The 18,636-nt window shown below is 42.2% G+C and overlaps 1 protein-coding gene across 14 annotated transcripts in view; it reads left to right on the forward strand.

Moving 5' to 3' along the window:
* The window catches only part of SLC11A2 (solute carrier family 11 member 2), a 56,908-nt gene extending 38,580 nt beyond the window's left edge, over positions 1 to 18,328 (forward strand). For 7 of the 14 annotated variants that reach the window (XR_004270792.1, XR_004270795.1, XR_004270798.1 and 4 more), the window contains 10 exons: positions 532 to 687; positions 1,700 to 1,858; positions 3,190 to 3,276; positions 5,173 to 5,292; positions 5,735 to 5,884; positions 6,404 to 6,477; positions 7,102 to 7,255; positions 9,695 to 9,748; positions 16,074 to 16,237; positions 18,052 to 18,326. Coding sequence is in view for 3 of the 14 variants with exons in the window: in XM_032284954.1 (XP_032140845.1) it covers positions 532 to 687; positions 1,700 to 1,858; positions 3,190 to 3,276; positions 5,173 to 5,292; positions 5,735 to 5,884; positions 6,404 to 6,477; positions 7,102 to 7,255; positions 9,695 to 9,748; positions 16,074 to 16,151 (1,032 nt within the window). In the remaining 11 variants the exon portion in view is untranslated. Of the gene's footprint in view, positions 1 to 531; positions 688 to 1,699; positions 1,859 to 3,189; positions 3,277 to 5,172; positions 5,293 to 5,734; positions 5,885 to 6,403; positions 6,478 to 7,101; positions 7,256 to 9,694; positions 12,109 to 16,073; positions 16,884 to 18,051 lie in introns of those variants that run through there. The other 7 variants (XR_004270786.1, XR_004270791.1, XR_004270793.1 and 4 more) reach the window with 7 other exon arrangements.
* Positions 18,329 to 18,636: the final 308 nt, after the last annotated feature.

Raw genomic sequence — 18,636 nt, forward strand, 5'->3', positions numbered from 1 at the left:
TGAACTCCTGGGCCCAAGCAATCTGTCTGCCTTGGTCTCCCAAAGTGCTGGGATTATAGGCGTGAGCCGCCACCCCCAGCCCTTTCTTTAGAATATCAAGTACGTATTATACACATCTGTTTCATATATCTAAAATACGATGTAAACTATCTGGATACTCAGTCCTGAGTTCTCTGGCCCCTGGCAGTAAGCCCCTTATGTTGCTTGGTCCTGTGATGATTCTGTATTCCTCGTTACCCTAGGTAGTTGCAGAAGAAAAGGTTGTGGCCAGGTGTGGTGGCCTGTCCTAGCACTTTGGCTGGCTGAGGTGAGAGGATTGCTTGAGCTTGGGAGATCAAGGTTTCAGTGAGCTGTGATCACGCCACTGCCATCCAGCCTGGGTGACAGAGCAAGATTGTATCTCAAAACTATAAAAATAAACAAAGAAGAAGGGATTGTAAGGGGTAAAGGATGCTAAGTGTTCCCTAGTACTACATTACTCCGCTGTTTCATGTTCCCATAAAGGCTAATCATCGTTATGTTGCTATGTAGTATGTTACAGTGAAACCCAGCCAGAGCCAGGTACTCAAGGGCATGTTCGTACCATCCTGTTCAGGCTGTCGCACTCCACAGATTGAACAGGCTGTGGGCATCGTGGGAGCTGTCATCATGCCACACAACATGTACCTGCATTCTGCCTTAGTCAAGGTGAGCAAGGCCCTTATCTCCTTCACCTCCTAGACAGTTCATGGGATCTTTTCCTTCAATTGCAAGGGACGCAAAGTTAGTTTACAGTTGTTAGGACCATGAGGAGCAAGGAACTTTCCAAGGCTGGACATTAATAAACTCCATATGCTTAGACACTGTTTTTACCACCAAATTGGCCAGATATTACTAACTGCATAGAGAAGGTGGGACTAAATTTCTTTTTTTTTAAAATTGAGATGGAGTCTCGCTCTGTCACCCAAGCTGGGGTGTAGTAGCGTGATCTTGGCTCACTGCAAACCTCTGCCGCCTGGGTTCAAGCGATTCTCATGCCTCAGCCTCCCGAGTACCTGAGATTATAGGTGTGTGCTACCACACCTGGCTGATTTTTCTATTTTTAGTAGAGCTGTGGTTTCACCATGTTGGCCAGGCTGGTCTCAAACTCCTGAGCTCAAGTGATCCATGCGCCTTGGCCTCCCAAAGTGCTGGGATTACAGGTGTGAGCTATTGTGCCCAGCCAGGACTAAAGTTCTTCATGAAAGGTTCGAAGTGCATCAAGTCCCTTGTGTTTAAATTTCAAAAGCCTGAGTGGCCTTATGGAGGTCAGGAGTTAGGAGCCCAAACAGGCTTTTACCAGTCAGTATTATGTAATAGTTTGCTGGGAGATTTCAGAAAGCTTTATATTAGGGAAATACACACCTTCGGACTGAAATCGGGTTGTTTTTGTAGGTCAGTGCTCCTTCTAGCCACGGTATCTGAGAGCTCAGTAGTCATTTAGTTTGTTTCCTATTTGAGGAATGTGCACTTCCACAAAAGGGCATGAAGTTCTTTTTTTCCCCCATATGAATTTCTTAATTGCTCAGTGAGCTAGGATGTAGGCAAATGTTGGATCGCTCACATTTCGTCTAGTCAGCTGTTTGTCCTCTAAATCTCTCAGCTGACTCAACTCCTTAAATGTCGTAAGGAAACTTGTTCTAACTGGTCAATAAAATGACTGTTGTTGTTATCTTTTTAGTCTAGACAGATAAACCGGAGCAATAAGCAGGAAATCCAAGAAGCCAATAAGTACTTTTTCATTGAATCCTGCATTGCTCTCTTTGTTTCCTTCATCATCAACGTCTTTGTTGTCTCAGTCTTTGCTGAAGCATTTTTTGGGAAAACCAACGAGCAGGTGGTGAGTAAGCCAGGGTTATGGGTGGTAGTGAATGAGGGTAAAGTGAAGACTGCAATGGGATGGGGAAGGAAAATACCCTATTCTAGTGTTAATGTTCAGGATAAATAATCTGTAGTCTCATCTCTGCCCCCCAAAATCACTGTGCACCAGTCAGAGTCTACAGTATAGAGCTGACCAAGCCTGGACCATCTTTCTCAGATTTTGATTGGGAGTAGTCCACAAACATGAAACAGGAACTATGATGAGGACAGACTTTGTCTTGTCATTTTGAATTCTGTATCATCTTAATTTCTGATTACCTATGTAGTTTTTTGTTTTTTTTTTGAGATGGAGTCTTGCACTGTTTTCCAGGCTGGAGCACAGTGGTATGATCTCGGCTCACTGCAACCTCTGCCTCCTGGGTTCAAGTGATTCTCCTGCTTCAGCCTCCTGAATAGTTGGGATTACGGGTGTCTACCACCACGCCCAGCTAATTTTTTGTATTTTTAGTAGAGATGGGGTTTCACCATGTTGGCCAGGCTGGTCTCAAACTCCTGACCTCAAGTGATCCTCCCTCCTCAGCCTCCCAAAGTACAGGCATTACAGGCATAAGCCACCATGCCTGGCCTGCCTATGTAGTATTGATCACTGTTTGTTTCCCAGCTGTGGAACCTCTGACTCCTGTCTGCTTTGACTAAGAATTCTATGCTGGGTGTTCTCTCGTGTCTGAAGCCTTCTTCAGAGCCTTTCCTCCTGTCATCATTTAAAGTACCCCAGTGTTTGTACATTATTACCATGCACACTGTAACTCAGTAAAGATTTTTGATGACCTGTGATGACCTGTGGGTGTAGAAGGATTATAGAGGAAGATCCTAGATGACATTGCTGCCAGTCTCTGCCCACATCATGGCATATATCTATTGTTTTCCCTCCAGCCTAACTCTCATAGATCACTGTATGATATGTAGGAGAGCTCTTTTTTTTTTTTTTCTTTTGTTTTTTTGAGACGGAGTTTCACTCTCGTTACGCAGGCTGGAGTGCAATGGTGCGATCTCGGCTCACCGCAGCCTCCGCCTCCTGGGTTCAGGCAATTCTCCTGCCTCAGCCTCCCGAGTAGCTGGGATTACAGGCACGCGTCACCATGCCCAGCTAATGTTTTGTATTTTTAGTAGAGACGGGGTTTCACCATGTTGACCAGGATGGTCTCGATCTCTTGACCTCGTGATCCACCCGCCTCGGCCTCCCAAAGTGCTGGGATTACAGGCGTGAGCCACTGCGCCTGGCCTAGGAGAGCTCTTATTTGATCCTTGCTTCTGAAACAAAAGTTGCTCTTGAACTGCTTTGGGTTCTAGGTTGAAGTATGTACAAATAGCAGCAGTCCTCATGCTGGCCTCTTTCCTAACGATAACTCGACACTGGCTGTGGACATCTACAAAGGGGTAAGCATATTCAGATTTATGATCTTTGTTCCTGAATCAATATTTTTAGCATAGTATCTGGTCTTTTTTGTGAGTTCACGTCAGATCTGAGCATACCTCCTCTGAGTGTCATTTATTTCAGAGCTCCAGACACCAGACAAGCATTTTGGATTAAATGAGAAGGAATAGAGGATCAGTTGAAAAGATGCATTATACAGGCCGGGAATGGTGGCTCACGCCTGTAATCCCAGCACTTTGGAAGCCAAGGCGGGAGGATCACTGGAGCTTAGGAGTTCAAGACCAGCCTGGCCAACATGGTGAAACCTCATCTCTACTAAAAAATATATATATATACAAAAATTAGCTGGGTATGGTGGTGGGCACCTGTAATCTCAGCTACTTAGGAGGCTGAGGCAGGAGAATTGCTTGAACTAGGGAGGCAGAGGTTGCAGTGAGCCGAGATCGGACCACTGCACTCCAGCCTGGGTGACAGAGTGAGACTCTGTCTTAAAAAAAAAAAAAAAGATTCAGTATACACACTAGCACTTTGTTTTTTTTTTCCTTTGGAGACGGAATCTTGCTCTGTTGCCCAGGCTGGGGTGTAGTGGCTTGATCATGGCTCACTGCAGCCTCTACCTGCCTGGCTCCAGTGATTTTCCTATCTCAGCCTTCTGGGTCATGGGACTACAGGCAAGCACCACCACACCCAGCTAATTTTTTATATTTTCTTCTTTTTATCTGAGACAGAGTTTTGCTCTTGTTGCCCAGGTTGGAATACAGTGGCATGATCTTGGCTCACCACAACCTCCACCTCCTGGGTTCAAGCAATTCTCCTCCCTCGTCCTCCCAAGTAGCTGGGATTATAGGCATGTGCCACCACGCCCAGCTAATTTTGTATTTTTAGCAGAGATGGGATTTCTCCGTGTTGGTCAGGCTGGTCTCAAACTGCCAACCTCAGGTGATCCACCCGCCTCCACCTACCAAAGCATGTGAGCCACCGTGCCTGGCCTTGTATTTTTGTTTTGTAGAGTCAGGGTTTTTGCCATGTTGTCCAGGCTGGTCTTGAACTCGTGGGCTCAAGTGATTCTTCTGCCTTGGCCTCCCAAAGTGCTGGGATTACAGGTGTGAACCACCACACCTAGCCCAAGAAAGTGTTCTTAGTAAAGTGTTTTTACTGGAGTCTCTCAGTCCTTTTATGCAGGTTACACTGTGATCCTCCAAAAGTAGAATGTATAATGTGTATCATTTCTCAAACTTCTTTGATATTTCCCTGTACTTCTGTTGCCATTTTCCAGAATAGTGTATAAAGGAATATAATTTGGGGAATTTGGTATAGATGTCTTTTTTTTTTTTTTTTTTTTGAGATGGAGTCTTGCCCTGTCTCCCAGGCTAGAGTGCAGTGGCGTGATCTCAACTCCATCTCCGCCTCCCGAGTTCAAGCGATTCTCCTGCCTCAGCCTCCCGAGTAGGTGGGACTACAGGCATGTGCCACCACACCAGGCTAATTTTTGCATTTTTAGTAGAGATGGGGTTTCACTATATTGGTCAGGCTGGTCTCGAACTCCTAACCTCGTGATCTGCCCGCCTTGGCCTCCCAAAGTGCTGGAATTAGAGGCATGAGCCACCATGCCCGGCCTTTTTTTTAAAAAAAAAATATTTAAGATGGAGGTTTAGGAGCTTGGAGAAGAGAAAGGGCTAGGCAGAGAAATGAAGGAGCATTCAGTAAAGTTTAGATTGAAAGCTTCTAGAATGAGGTCAGGACTTGAGCCTAGCTTCTGGGACAGTGCCCAGCACAGCACTTGACATGGGTGGTGCATAGCAAAGAAGAAGGGAGAAATGCTACAAGGAACTGCTATTTTGAATGTTGTCTGAGCAGATTATTGATACAATCATATCCTTATTTTTTGCCTCTCACAGGGTGTTGTGCTGGGATGTTACTTTGGGCCTGCTGCACTCTACATTTGGGCAGTGGGGATCCTGGCTGCAGGACAGAGCTCCACCATGACAGGAACCTATTCTGGCCAGTTTGTCATGGAGGTATGTGCTAGTATAGAATAAAGGGAGATGACACAACCCTTTTGTTACCTCGTTTTTGTTTTTTTTTTTTGAGATGGAGTCTCGCTGTTGTTGCCCACGCTAAGGTGCAATGGTGCGATCTTGGCTCTGCAACTTTCATCTCCTGGGTTCAAGTGATTCTCCTGCCTCAGCCTCCTGAGTAGCTATGATTACAGGCTCCCGCTACCACGCCTGGCTAATTTTTGTATTTTTAGTTGAGATAGGGTTTCACCATGTTGGCTAGGCTGGTCTCGAACTGCTGACCTCAGGTGATGTGCCCGCCTCGGCCTCTCAAAGTGCTGGGATTACAGGCGTGAGCCACTGCACCTGGCCCCTTTTGTCACTTCTTAATCTCATTCTTTTGAGTTCTGTCCTGAACCTCCCTAGATTTTTTTCTGTTTCCTGTTCCTATGTTTTCTTCCAGGGATTCCTGAACCTAAAGTGGTCACGCTTTGCCCGAGTGGTTCTGACTCGCTCTATTGCCATTATCCCCACTCTGCTTGTTTCTGTCTTCCAAGATGTAGAGAGTCTAACAGGGATGAATGACTTCCTGAATGTTCTACAGAGCTTACAGGTGAGGAGGAAGCTGGGGAAACTCATATCCTAGTTATTCAGGCAGCATTATGTACTGCCCTTGGGTATGAAGCCTGGCTGGGTGCTGGGGGGATATTGAGAGGAAGACAGAGGCATGATTGTGGTCTGCAGTAAATGTATATGAAATCCTTGGCATCTAAAAGGATTTTACAAATGATTTGGTTTTTAAACCTGTTGAATGGGAACTATGAGCTTTACTTATATAGAGAACACAGAATTATAGTTCATTAATGCAAGTAAACATTAAATGAACATATAGGACACTGTACCAGGTCCTGTGGACGTTAAGGAGACAAGTCCCATAGAAAGGTTTGCATGCTAGGTTAATGACAGCTCTACAGAATTCAGTAGAATGCCTGAGTGTGTTGGGGTGAGAGGAATCATGATTTCTTAAGTAGAAGTCGAGGCAGCATTTATGTTTCCCTTTCATTCATTGTGCTGTTCTCTGGGGTGATACAAGGACCCAGAGTAATCCCATCTGATCTTCTTTCTTTTCCAGCTCCCCTTTGCTCTCATACCCATCCTCACATTTACAAGCTTGCGGCCAGTAATGAGTGACTTTGCCAATGGACTGTGAGTGTACTCCTCTTAGTTCCCAAGGGGAAGCTGATATGGGGAAAGGGTGTCTTCATGTAGTAGGCCAGTCAGACATGAGACAGAGGGAAACAATATGCTTTGAGAGGTGATTGCTAGCCGCTTCTTCTTTGGCTTAGAGAATGGAAACTGTGAATATAGTAAAGAAAGAGAAAGCACATCTTTCATTTGGAGCGGGGGAAAAGCTCAGTTTTTATGGCATAACTCTTCAGCTTCAGCCACTGAAGTTTGAGGCACCTTAGTTCTTTGTTAAATGATCTTAACAAGAAAGGCATAAGTTAGTACCTTTTATATATACCTTTAAAGGATATGAGGTATCTGAAGTGACTTGTTGCATTTCTAGGCCTTGTTGGATCTCTAGGGACTTAAATATTAGGGATTATTTAATGGTGTCTTCCCCCACTTTCTCTCTATCAGTATCTAATTTTGGCTGATTTAACTTAGACTTATGAAGAATCATTTTTTCCAATTAAGAACAATTTTTCTGTTCATTTTGAACTGCCTTTAATTCTTGTCCTGTTTATCTCACAGGATACAGTTTGCATTTCTGTCTGTGGCCACCTTGGGTTATTCCACCAGTGACTGTGCTGATTTCTTTTACAGAGGCTGGCGGATTGCAGGAGGAATCTTGGTCCTTATCATCTGTTCCATCAATATGTACTTTGTATTGGTTTATGTTCAGGAACTAGGGCATGTGGTGTTATATGTGGTGGCTGGTGTGGTCAGCATGGCTTATCTGGGCTTTGTGTTCTACTTGGTAAGTCCCATCTGGAAAAGCAGGGGATAGGTACCGGGGATGGTAGAGGTGGGGTTCACTGGCATTCAGAAATGAACAGAACCAGTCCTGGCACAGTGGCTCATGCCTGTAATCCCAGTACTTTGGGAAGCTAAGGTGGGAGGATTGCTTGAGTCCAGGAATTAGAGACCAATCTGGGCAACATAGTAAGACCCCATCTCTACAAAAAAAAAAAAAAAAAAAAAAAAGAAGTGAACAGACCCAAAAGAGCACATGACAATCTGCCTCCAGGTTATCGAGACAATTTATATGGAATTGTCAAATCAGCTGTTTATAAAATAATATTTCTAACCATAAAATTCACTTTGGTTACTTCGATTTGTCATTTTTCTGTCACTTCTGTAGTTTCCATTCTTAACAATTCCTAACAAGAGAGTATAGTATGTTTGAGGAATTAAAAGAAGGGTAGCAGTACAAATAGTGGAGAACGGTTCAAGACAGAGTTGGAGAATAGGGCACACAGTATGATATAGAGATTTGGGTGGGACACATATAGGCATACAGCCCACTCAGCTCCATCACCTACTGGCTGTCCAAGGAAATAAGTAAACAGTGATAGTTTCCCCTTGACTCTCATTCTAAAGTCATTTTTAAAAAATGGTTATAAAACCATAGCTACATGAAAAAAGTATGTACAATTTATATTCCAATTATAAAAAATTTAAAGTCTAGGATAAATTATATAAAAATTGTAATATAATTGTTTTAGGCACTGTTTTAACAGAAAAACAACATAAAAATCCTTGCATACCTTCTCTCACCGTTTTAACAATATAATTGTTTTAGGAAGGTAGGATTATAGATATATTATTCTCTATTTTCCAAATCTTCTTTAACATTGCTTATATTAATGAAAACAACCAAAATAACATCAGATCCATTTCCCTGTTTATACAGGTTTCTCTGAAAAAAAAAAACAGGGGTTGGGGATAATGAATAGCAGAATTTATGCCATTTTTGCTGCAGAGAATGGCTGAAGATGGAGGCTGGAAACCTGCTGTTGATATCTAGTACACTTCCCCATGCCACCATGCCACACATTAGATACTTTACTGAGAAAATCACTTTAGTAGATGTTGAAAAATTATTCCCTAGATTGATGTATCTCATTTTTTCTTCCCAATAAACTTTGGGCACACAAAGACTGTATGATTGAGGAACTTAACTTCAAGGAAAACCAAGTAACTGAGTATGTCCTTGACAGGAGTTGTTTTTAAAAATTCACTGTAGATTAGGGGAATCCTTTCATAATGCAAATTGGATATGAAGTTGCCAATTTATCCTCATTCAGCCTAAGGCTAGTGAGCTTGTTGAAGACCCATTTTTATTATTATTATTTTTGAGACAGTTTTGCTCTGTTTCCCAGGCTGGAGTGCGGTGGCACGATCTTAGCTTATTGCAACCTCTGCCTCCTGGGTTCAAGCAATTCTCCTACCTCAGCCTCCTGAGTAGCTGGGACTGCATGCACGTGCTACCATGCCCAGCTAATTTTTGTATTTTTAGTAGAGATAGGGTTTCACCATGTTGGCCAGGCTGGTCTCAAACTCCTGACCTCAGATGATTCACCCACCTCAGCCTCCCATAGTGCTGGGATTACAAGGAGTGAGCCACTGCACCTGGCCTGAAGACCCATTTTTAGAGGTGAGGGCTGATTCTAGAGTGGGTTACTGCTGTTTAACAGGAACTTCATAGAGCAGCTTAGGAGACTACACCAATTGTATTAGTTTGTTAGTCATTCTCATCACGGGGAGGACTGAGGAAAGGTGCCCTTCAGGGAATTCCCAGTTGGATAAAAGAAACAAACTACAGGCTGGATGAGGTGGCTCATGCTTGTAATCTCAGTGCTTTTGGAGACTGAGCCAGGAGGGTTACTTGAGGTTAGGAGTGCAAGACCAGCCTGGACAATATAGCAAGACCCGGTCTCTACAAAAAAAATTAAATTAGCTGGGCATGGTGGTGTGGCCTATAATCTTGGCAATTCAGGAGGCTGAGGAGGGAAGATTGCTTGAGCCCAGGAATTCGAGGCTTCAGTGAGCTATGGTTGCACCAGTATACTCCAGCCTGAGAGATCAGGGAGACCTTGTGCTAAAAAGTTAAAAAAAAAAAACCAACAAAGATTATTAAGAAAAAAAAAAAAGAAAAGAAAAACCACAGACACAAAGCAGTAAGAACAGAGAAATTCAGTATTGAAAATGTATGGACAAATTTTGTTGAGGGAGGCAGATGATTTTTTGAAGAGGGAGTGGGGTTGAGAGAATGACTTGTACAACCCTTGGTGGTAGAAGATGGGCACAGCTGGATGTTCAAGGAAGGGAGCAGATTTGCATTTGAGAAGTGCTGTGTGAGCAGTCCTGGCTCTTCAAAGAGCCTGGTGAATGATGACCATATTTTGTCTTTCAGGGTTGGCAGTGTTTGATTGCACTGGGCATGTCCTTCCTGGACTGCGGGCATACGGTAAGCATCTCTAAAAGCCTGCTGACAGAAGAAGCCACCGGTGGCTACACTAAATAACACTGGATAAGTCAGTCTTCTGCAGGTAGCCATCAGAGCCAGTGTGTTTCTATGGTTTACTGTGTGAACATAGCCAAAAGTATGTGCTGTTGCACAGACTGCATTTACGACTCAACTGTTGGTGGGAAAAGACTTTGCTTCATATATGTTTGAAAAATGGAATTAGTTTTTTCTTCCTGACCTCCTAACCTGGGAACTGGATTAGGGCGGGATCTTTGAAACACTGACATTTGCTGCTCTCATTCCAACACTAAACTCTGAAGTAGTTGCCCAAGGGCCAGCTCAGTTTATCCTTCTGAGAGACAAGAATATGCATGATTCTTAACCAGGCTAGATGTTAACAAAATTTGGAAAACACAATACATTTTTTTATTATACAAACTACAGAATGAGTATGCAGGTTTTATTTATCAAGATGTAATGGATTTTTAAAGGCTGAGAATTTTTCCTTATACATATCTTTTCAATTATTTTAATTATGCAAAATCCTTGACTAGAATAGCTTCATCTATATGAAATATAAAATTAAGAGACACCTAGCTCTGTAAGGCTTAGGATTCTTTGAACTTATTTCCACTCTAATTTCTCAATGCAATTTAAGAGGAGTGAGAAAACAAAGGAGGTGAAAAACTGGCAACTAGCAAAACTCATCTGTAGGTGGTGCTTACTAATGATCTTCTCAGGATTTTCTTCAGAGATTGAAAAGCTTATGAGGATTTCTTGGGAGTCTTAATAACCTGCCTGTTAGTACAGAGCTTTCCTGATGATATTTATTCTTGAGTACATGTAGTTGTAAAACCTTCATTTTCCTTCTCCAGGAGGGTGGTAATATTAAAAGATGGTAATATTTATGAACTGATGTTCTCATGAAATGTTGAGGGTGGGGAGAAAAGACTTTAAGGAGGAAGGAGAGCCATCTGTTTTGTTCCTAAAAGCCACCTCTTGCCAGAATCGTCATGTTTTTCTGATGCACCACTCTACTTCATGCCCAAGATGACTTGCAAGGCAATCTCAGGAGCTGTGGACTTAACCATTGCAAAGCACACTTCCTCAGCGTTCTCAGCAAGTCAGTAGGTGTCAGTATGGTTGCAAAGTTCACTGTCTCAGCAAGGTTGAACTGGGCTACCTCTACAGCTATTTCCTCAGAGGGGAAAATCTTGAGACCAGATGATGGAGTTCTGGAGTCAGAGGAAATGGGTGTCTTCAGCATGAAGCTGCTGCTCTTTCTTCAGCCACTTCTGACATTTTTACATGCGGAGCCTGAGATTGTGTAATTATCTCAAATCAAATTACTTTGATGGAGATAAATAATCAAAAGTGTTTTATAGCCATTGACTTGGTGAGAACAGTAATGGGAATGGCATTGAAGGACTTCTCATTTTTGGAGCTTTCCTTTCAGAGTCCTTGTTGATTGGTGTTTTCTGCTCATCTGAGTCCCCAAAAGCATTACTACTGCACACAGTCAAAAGCACATACCAGATGGATGGTTTTTTATAAGGCATTTAAGGGTACACTACTGTGTTTCACTGACCATAAATTTTTCTTAGTCCCTCAAGCACAGAATCATGAATGACACTTCCCCTAACCATTCCTCCTCATATCTGCCTCTTCCCCTTACCATCATCTTTCCCCAAACTGCTCATAAAGGCATTCTGTGAAGATATTGAGGACTGACATCTTAAGCTCTCACCTGGCTACCGTAGGAAAGGCCAACTTGACAAAAAAGATTATTTATAAAGATGATATGGTAACATTTACCTTTGCCCTGAGTCTGGGGGGTCCAGTCAGTCTCAGATTCACAAGCATTTAGGAGCCTAGGTAAAAGCTGCTAGTATTCTTTTAAACGTTATATTTATGACTTGCAATATTGGGAAAATCCTTCCCAATTAAATGGCATTTTATAATATGTGTGTACTTCACAGTGTTAAAAATACTCTCATATCATATTGCATTTGATCCTCAGAAAGTGCATTTTAACCAGCACTCTGGGTGCAATAAACAATATTTAGAAATTTAAGTCCTCCAATGCCAGCATATGCAGTGAGTTTTGGCAGTGTGTTTATGTCAAATGTTTAAGGATATACAGTTGCACTTTATATAAATTGGTCCTTGTTCTCCTTAAATGTGACATGAAATAATTGTGCGGCTACGTTATACTGGAAATTAACAGGGGAAAAGGGAAGAGCTCTTGGCTCCCTTGAGGTCCTGCTAGTGGTATTAGGAGTGGTTACAACTGAGCTTTTAGTAACCATTTAACCATATGTAAACTCAGTTTCTAATTAAAATTTTTTTTCTTTTTCCAATTTGGTTTCCTGGGTATTTTTTTAACCTTGAAATATTAATAGGGTTTCAACAACTTTGATACAAAAATACTGCAACAGTAGCTACCACCGGGAATGACACACTAATCCCACACTGTTAGGATTTTCTTCTTAGAAAGGATAGAGCAATAAATGGATTTAGTCCTCAGAAGGCTTGGATTAATTGCAGTTACCAGGACATTGATTTCCATTTTCTCACTTAGTCAGATAGTTTTACCATACCTAAAGGGTCACATCATTACCATGTTTAAACTTGGGGAAGAAAATTTTATTCTGCTTTTCCCTAAGCTGAATATTTTCTATGTGTAGTTTACTTCACTATTTCACTTTTACATTCTGTATATGCTGCCAGTGAAAATATGTGAAGAGAAACCAAACTCATTTAGCTTAAAGACCAATGAGCATTTTGGCAGACCTGATGTAAATGGAAATACTGGCACCATTTAAAAACAAGCTCAGGCACAGTGAACTACTAGCCCTATTACCAGACACATGACAGGAGAACCTGAGTCAGCACTTGATTTGTCCCAGGAGTGTCACCAGAACTTCATTTTTCCTTTCTCTGTTGCAAGCCTTCCCTGTAAGTAACACAGTGGAAGTCATCTAGGGAAAATTTTGTTCTCCACGTTGTCCTTCCTCATTTAGTGCTCTTTCCTTACTTTAGATTTAATTTCAGAAATAAAATAGGATGTAAAACAATATGAGGATCCTGTTTAGAAACATTTCTTTTAGCTCTGCCCTCTGAATAACTTCTGTTCCTTCATTGGTAGGACCAATGAATCTAAACATGTCAGCTGCTCTCAGCCCCTTAGCTTATGAATGTAAAACTGGCTAACTCATTACTGTGTTCTAGTCCTGGCCTGAACACTTGTATTATCTCATTTAATCTTTGTAACAAAAGGATCAGCCTCTATGTAGATAAGTCAAGTAGAAGGCCAAAAGTAGCTTGCCCACATTTACATTATTAAAGAAATGCGCAATTGGCATTTGAACTCGCATAGCTTAACTCCAGAATCCATGTTTTCATTCCCAAACTATCCTGTATAATATATAGTATACCCTTCACATTGTGTTGTTTAGCAACACAAGGAACATAACACATTGAAGCATTTGTTTCATACTCTGATTAGTGCTAGAATATGCCTTAGCCAGAAGTTGCTAACTGGCAGATTTTGGCCCCTGTGCAGAAGTTTTAAACATAAGATTGAATGCTTTTGGCAAGTGTAGAGAGCGGACAGGGCCCTCCTAGCAGTAGCCAAGAATTACTAGTTAATAAATTCACTCCTTTGCATTAGCTCTCTGCCCCTGGAAGTATTTTGGCCCATTCCCATGCCATTTAGTCTCATTTCTCAATGTCTCAGAACAACAACGAACATCTCCATTGAAGGAGGTCTATCAACTAAGCCATCTAAGTGACACTCTGTGGGCCTCACAGGACTTATACTGCAACCCTTGTTTACTACATATTGAAGAAGTCTACCACAGCTGTTCACTTGGGAAAAGGCGTCAATGAATTGTCAGTATATTTAATTGCGGTTATTTACTTAAGCCTGAATTAAGTCTGAAGAGCTGTTTCCATGCCCTAAAGCCAGTGTCATACAGTATTTTCTTAGCCCACTAGTTGGGAATAATTTTATCTTGGGCACCATTTGGTCTAATCTTCACACAGTCATCACAACAACCCTGTGCGGTTATACAAGGCAGTTTGTAATGTTTTAAATATATCTGTTGAAGATTAACATGAGATAGTAAATTGGTGTACTTGGCATTTCCTTTTTTTTTTTTTTTTTTTTTTGAAATCTAGCTTTGTCGCCCAGGCTGGATTGCAGTGATGCCATCTCAGTTCACTGCCATCTCCACCTCCCAGGTTCAAGTAATTCTGCCTCAGCCTCCTGAGTAGTTAGGATTACAGGTGCCCACCACCACATCTGGTGGATTTTTTTTTTTTTTGAGACAGAGTTTCACTCTGTTGCCCAGGCTGGAGTGCAGTGGTGTGGTCTCGGCTCACTGCAGCCTCCACTTCCTGGGTTCAAGTGAGTCTCCTACCTCAGCCTCACGAGTAGGTGGGACTACAGGCACACACCACTGCGCCCAGCTAAGTTTTATATTTTTAGAGATGGAGTGTCACCATGTTGGCCAGGCTGGTCTCGAACTCCTGACCTCGTGATCTGCCCACCTAAGCCTCCCAAAGTGCTGGGATTATAGGTGTGAGCCACTGTGCCTGGCTGTACTTGGCATTTTCAAATGCAGCATTTCTTCACATTTTACAAGTAAGTAGAATAAGGATCCGAAAGTATGTGACATGCTGAAGGCCATAGCAAGTGGTAGAGTTAAGGGCTTGAACTCAACTGCAGTGCCTTTCCATTATACTAAAACAGGATAGTTGCTGCCAATAAATTTATAGTCTGCATTCTGCATTAGCTTACAGGCTGTTGGTGCCATGGGATAATAAATAATAAAAGCTCTAAGTAATAATAGTAGGGCTAAAATGAGACACAAAGTTGTCCCAAGGTGTATTTGAGGGAGAGAAAAAGTAAAAATAACTTCACAGCCAGGCTGGGAAACATGGCAAAACCCTGTCTACAAAAAAATTAGCTTAGTGTGTGGTGGCACACACCTGTAGTCCCAGCTGCTTGGGAGGCTGAGATGGGAGGATGGCTGAAGCCCAAGAGGCAGAGGTTCCATGCAGTGAGCCAAGATTTTGTCATTAGCACTCCAGCGTGGGTGACATAGTGAGACCAACTCTCTACAAAAAAAAAAAAAAAAACTTCACAGGTCCCAACACAAACCATCTAGACTCAGTTCTTTTTTTTGAGATGGAGTCTCCCTCTATCGCCCAGGCTGGAGTGCAGTGGCACAATCTCTCACTGTAACCTCTGCCTCCTGAGTTCAAGTGATTCTCCTGCCTCAGCCTCCAGAGTAGCTGGGATTACAGGCATGTGCCACCATGCCCCAATAATTTTTGTATTTTTAGTAGAGGTGGGGTTTCGCCATGTTGGCCAGACTGGTCTTGAACTTCTGACCTCAGGTGATCCACCCGCCTTGGCCTCCCACAGTGCTGGGATTACAGGCATGAGCCACCATGCCCAGCTGGCATTGTGTTTCATTTTTGTTTGTTTTTTGAAACGGAGTCTCTCTCTTTTGCCAGGCTGGAGTGCAGTGACACAATCTTGGCTCACTGCAATCTCCACCTCCTGGGTTCAAGTGATTCTCCTGCCTCAGCCTCCCGAGTAGCTGGGATTACAGGCGCGAGCTGCCACACTCAGCTAATATTTTTGTATTTTAAGTAGAGACAGGGCTTCACCATGTTGGCCAAGATGGTTTCTATCTCCTGACTTTGTGATCTACTCAACTTGGCCCCCCAAAGTGCTGGGATTACAGGCGTGAGCTGCCGCACCCAGCCTGGAGTTGTGTTTTAAAAGCAGCTTCGGTGATGCTGATTCAGCATGACAAACATTTGGGACCCATAGATCATCTTTCTGTCTCTTAGTAACTGCTATTTCATGTTTTTGTTTTGTAAATGAAAGGCTTTTCTCTGCTCCAGTGCCAAAGGATAATAGGGCCAGAATTATTGAGATGGTTGGAAATTTGATTTCTAACCCACACAGTAGTAAAATACAAAAGCATTCTGCATGTTTGCTCTTATACTGATTTGAAGCACCCATCCTGAGGTAGAGTGTGTCACAAGAATCATCAGAGTACTAATTTTGCTGAGGACATTTGACACCATCTCAGTCCTTAACTATTTCAGCTCCTACATATCAGCTTCTGCATATCAGAAACCATTCATGTATGTATGTGCAAGCCATGTCCTTTCTGAAATAAAAATCAATATAGCAATATGGAAAAAAGGCCTAAATTGATGTGCTAATTACAGGTACTTAAATGCTGATTTCAATAAATACATGAAAATCAGTCTAATCCTCTTCCATCTTTTTTTTCCTTAGTACCATCTGGGATTGACAGCTCAGCCTGAACTCTATCTTCTGAACACCATGGATGCTGACTCACTTGTGCCTAGATGACTGACAGCCTGAGAGACTATATGAGAACAAGTTTCTCTAAGCCCCTTTGTGCCAGGTGTCCTGTTAACATCTCTGTTAGTTCAGAGGTGAGTTTTGTTCAGACATTTTGAACAAAAGGCCAAGATTTCCTCATGGGAAGGGTGTTCAAAACTGACAGCTATAAATGTAGGTCAGAGACCCACACACCTCACAACAGTCACACACTCCCAGAGTTAAATGATCGGCCTCTGGTGGCCACACACTGCTGTGGGCTTGTGTCTTGGACTCTGGGATTTAAAAAATATATATGTATATATATTTATGTAAACCTGAGCATCTCAGTTTGGGTAGAGTTTTAAGGTTATATGAAACTGATAGAGCTTTTGTATTTTTTTAAAAAAAAAAACTTTGTTTAGATAAATCAGATATTTGTTTTGTCTGGATCACAAGTGAGAAAGGAAAGAGAATAATGCTCTTTTTCACAATGAACTGGTCAAATTGACTTTCTTGTAAAGTGATATTTTACTATGTAAGTTAAATTTCACTTTGACCTTAATGGACCAGATTATATCCTTGGTATCTATTGATATTAACACATCATTTCTTAAAAACAAATTTCTGTATTTGGCAATCATAATTACCCCAGGTTATCAGCCCGTTTTGTAATTATTGTCTTTGTTGTCACTTTTCTTGAATTGTTTTCTAGTCATTAAACAAATACGAAGGCATTTGCCAAAGAGCTTTAATACCCAGTAACAAGATCCAGAGACCATACTTTAACCAGTGATCAGTTTTCCGGGTTGCATTGTAACTCAGCTCATTCTGGCATTCAAGTTTTAGGCAGAAAAAGAAGAAACTCCTAACATTTAACTTGTAAGGCCTGACATAAGATAGTAAAGATATTAATCTTCTTTCTAATATTTGTATAGTCCTCAGTTTAGTTTCTTCTCACTATTCCCATCAACACGCCAAACATCATTTCTAGGTCCAAAGTCTGTTTCTAAGAGTGGCTAATATTTGTATTGTTGAAACTCCTAGGGAATGCCAAACATTTTACTTTAAAATATTCAGCACTTTGGGAGGTCGAGGTGGGCGGATCACGAGGTCAGGAGTTTGAGACCAGCCTGGCTAACATGGTGAAACACCATCTCTACTAAAAATATAAAACTTAGCTGGGCATGGGGCAGGGTGCCTGTAATCCCAGCTACTCAGGAGGCTGAGGCAGGAGAATCATTTGAACCCTGGAGGTGGAGATCGCAGTGAGCCAAGACTGTGCTATTGTACTCCAGCCTGGGCAACAGAAAAAAAAAAATCTATACCAAGTAGCATGAGATTAGTACTAGACTGAGATTTGGAAGATTAGTCCACATATGACAAACTGCTTAGATTGTTTTTCTCACCCACCTTCCTAACCACAAATTTGTTTCCTTAATTTTGTTGTTGTTTCTTGGTTTTTTTTTGAGACAGAGTCTTGCCCTGTTACCCAGGCGGGAGTGCAGTGACATGATCTCAGTTCACTGTAACCTCCACCTCCAGGGTTTAAATGATTCTCCTCCTTCAGCCTCCTAAATAGCTGGGATTACAGGCACACCCCACCACACCAGCTAATTTTTGTATTTGTAGTAGAGATGGGGTTTTACCATGTTGGCCAGCTGGTCTCACACTCCTGACCTCAAGTGATCTGCCTGACTCAGCCTCCCAAAGTGCTGGGATTATAGGTGTGAGCCACTGTGCCCAGGCTTATTTTTGTTGTTAAGACAGGGTCTTGCTCTGTTGCCCAGACGGGAGTGGAGCAGTGTGATCTCAGCTCACTGCAACTTCTGCCTCCTGGGCTCAAGCCATCCGCCCACTTCAGCCTACCAGGTAGCTGGGACAGCAGGCACACACCACCATGCCCAGCTAGTTTTTGTATTTTTTGTAGAGACGGGGTTTCACCATGTTGCCCAGGCCAGCCTTGAACTTGTGAGCTCAAGCAATCTGCCAGCCTTGGCCTCCCAAAGTGCTGGGATTATAGGCATGAGCCACCACATCCAGCTCACTCCTTATTTCTTTCTAGCCCCAAAGGTTCAACACCTGCAAATCCTGCAGCCTTTGTGTGACTTTGTGCTTCACTTTCCCCTTTGAGCATTAAATATATGACCTCTCTGCCTTATTTCAGAACTTACTACATTTCAATAAAACTTTTTAAAAAATCCAGACATTGCCTATCTTCATTTATAATTGTTTGGCCCTTAAAATGGCAGGAATTTTTCTAAAATGACACTTTAAAATTTTCTCATTTCTACTTCAGGGCCTCTTGAAACTTCAGATAAAAAGAGCAGCCAACTCTGCAACTTAGGTTATAATCCTGATCTTAAAATTGAGACTGAATTAACATCAATTTACGCTTTTACTTGAAAGAGAGACTCTTTTTTTTTTTTTTTGAGACAGGGTTTCGCTCTTTGTTACCCAGGCTGGTGTGCAATGGCGCGATCTTGGCTCACCGCAACCTCCGCCTCCTGGGTTC

This window comes from Sapajus apella, unplaced genomic scaffold (genome assembly GCF_009761245.1).
Source record: "Sapajus apella isolate SASKATOON/1434 unplaced genomic scaffold, GSC_monkey_1.0 scaffold2, whole genome shotgun sequence".
NCBI classification, from domain to species: Eukaryota; Metazoa; Chordata; class Mammalia; order Primates; family Cebidae; genus Sapajus; species Sapajus apella.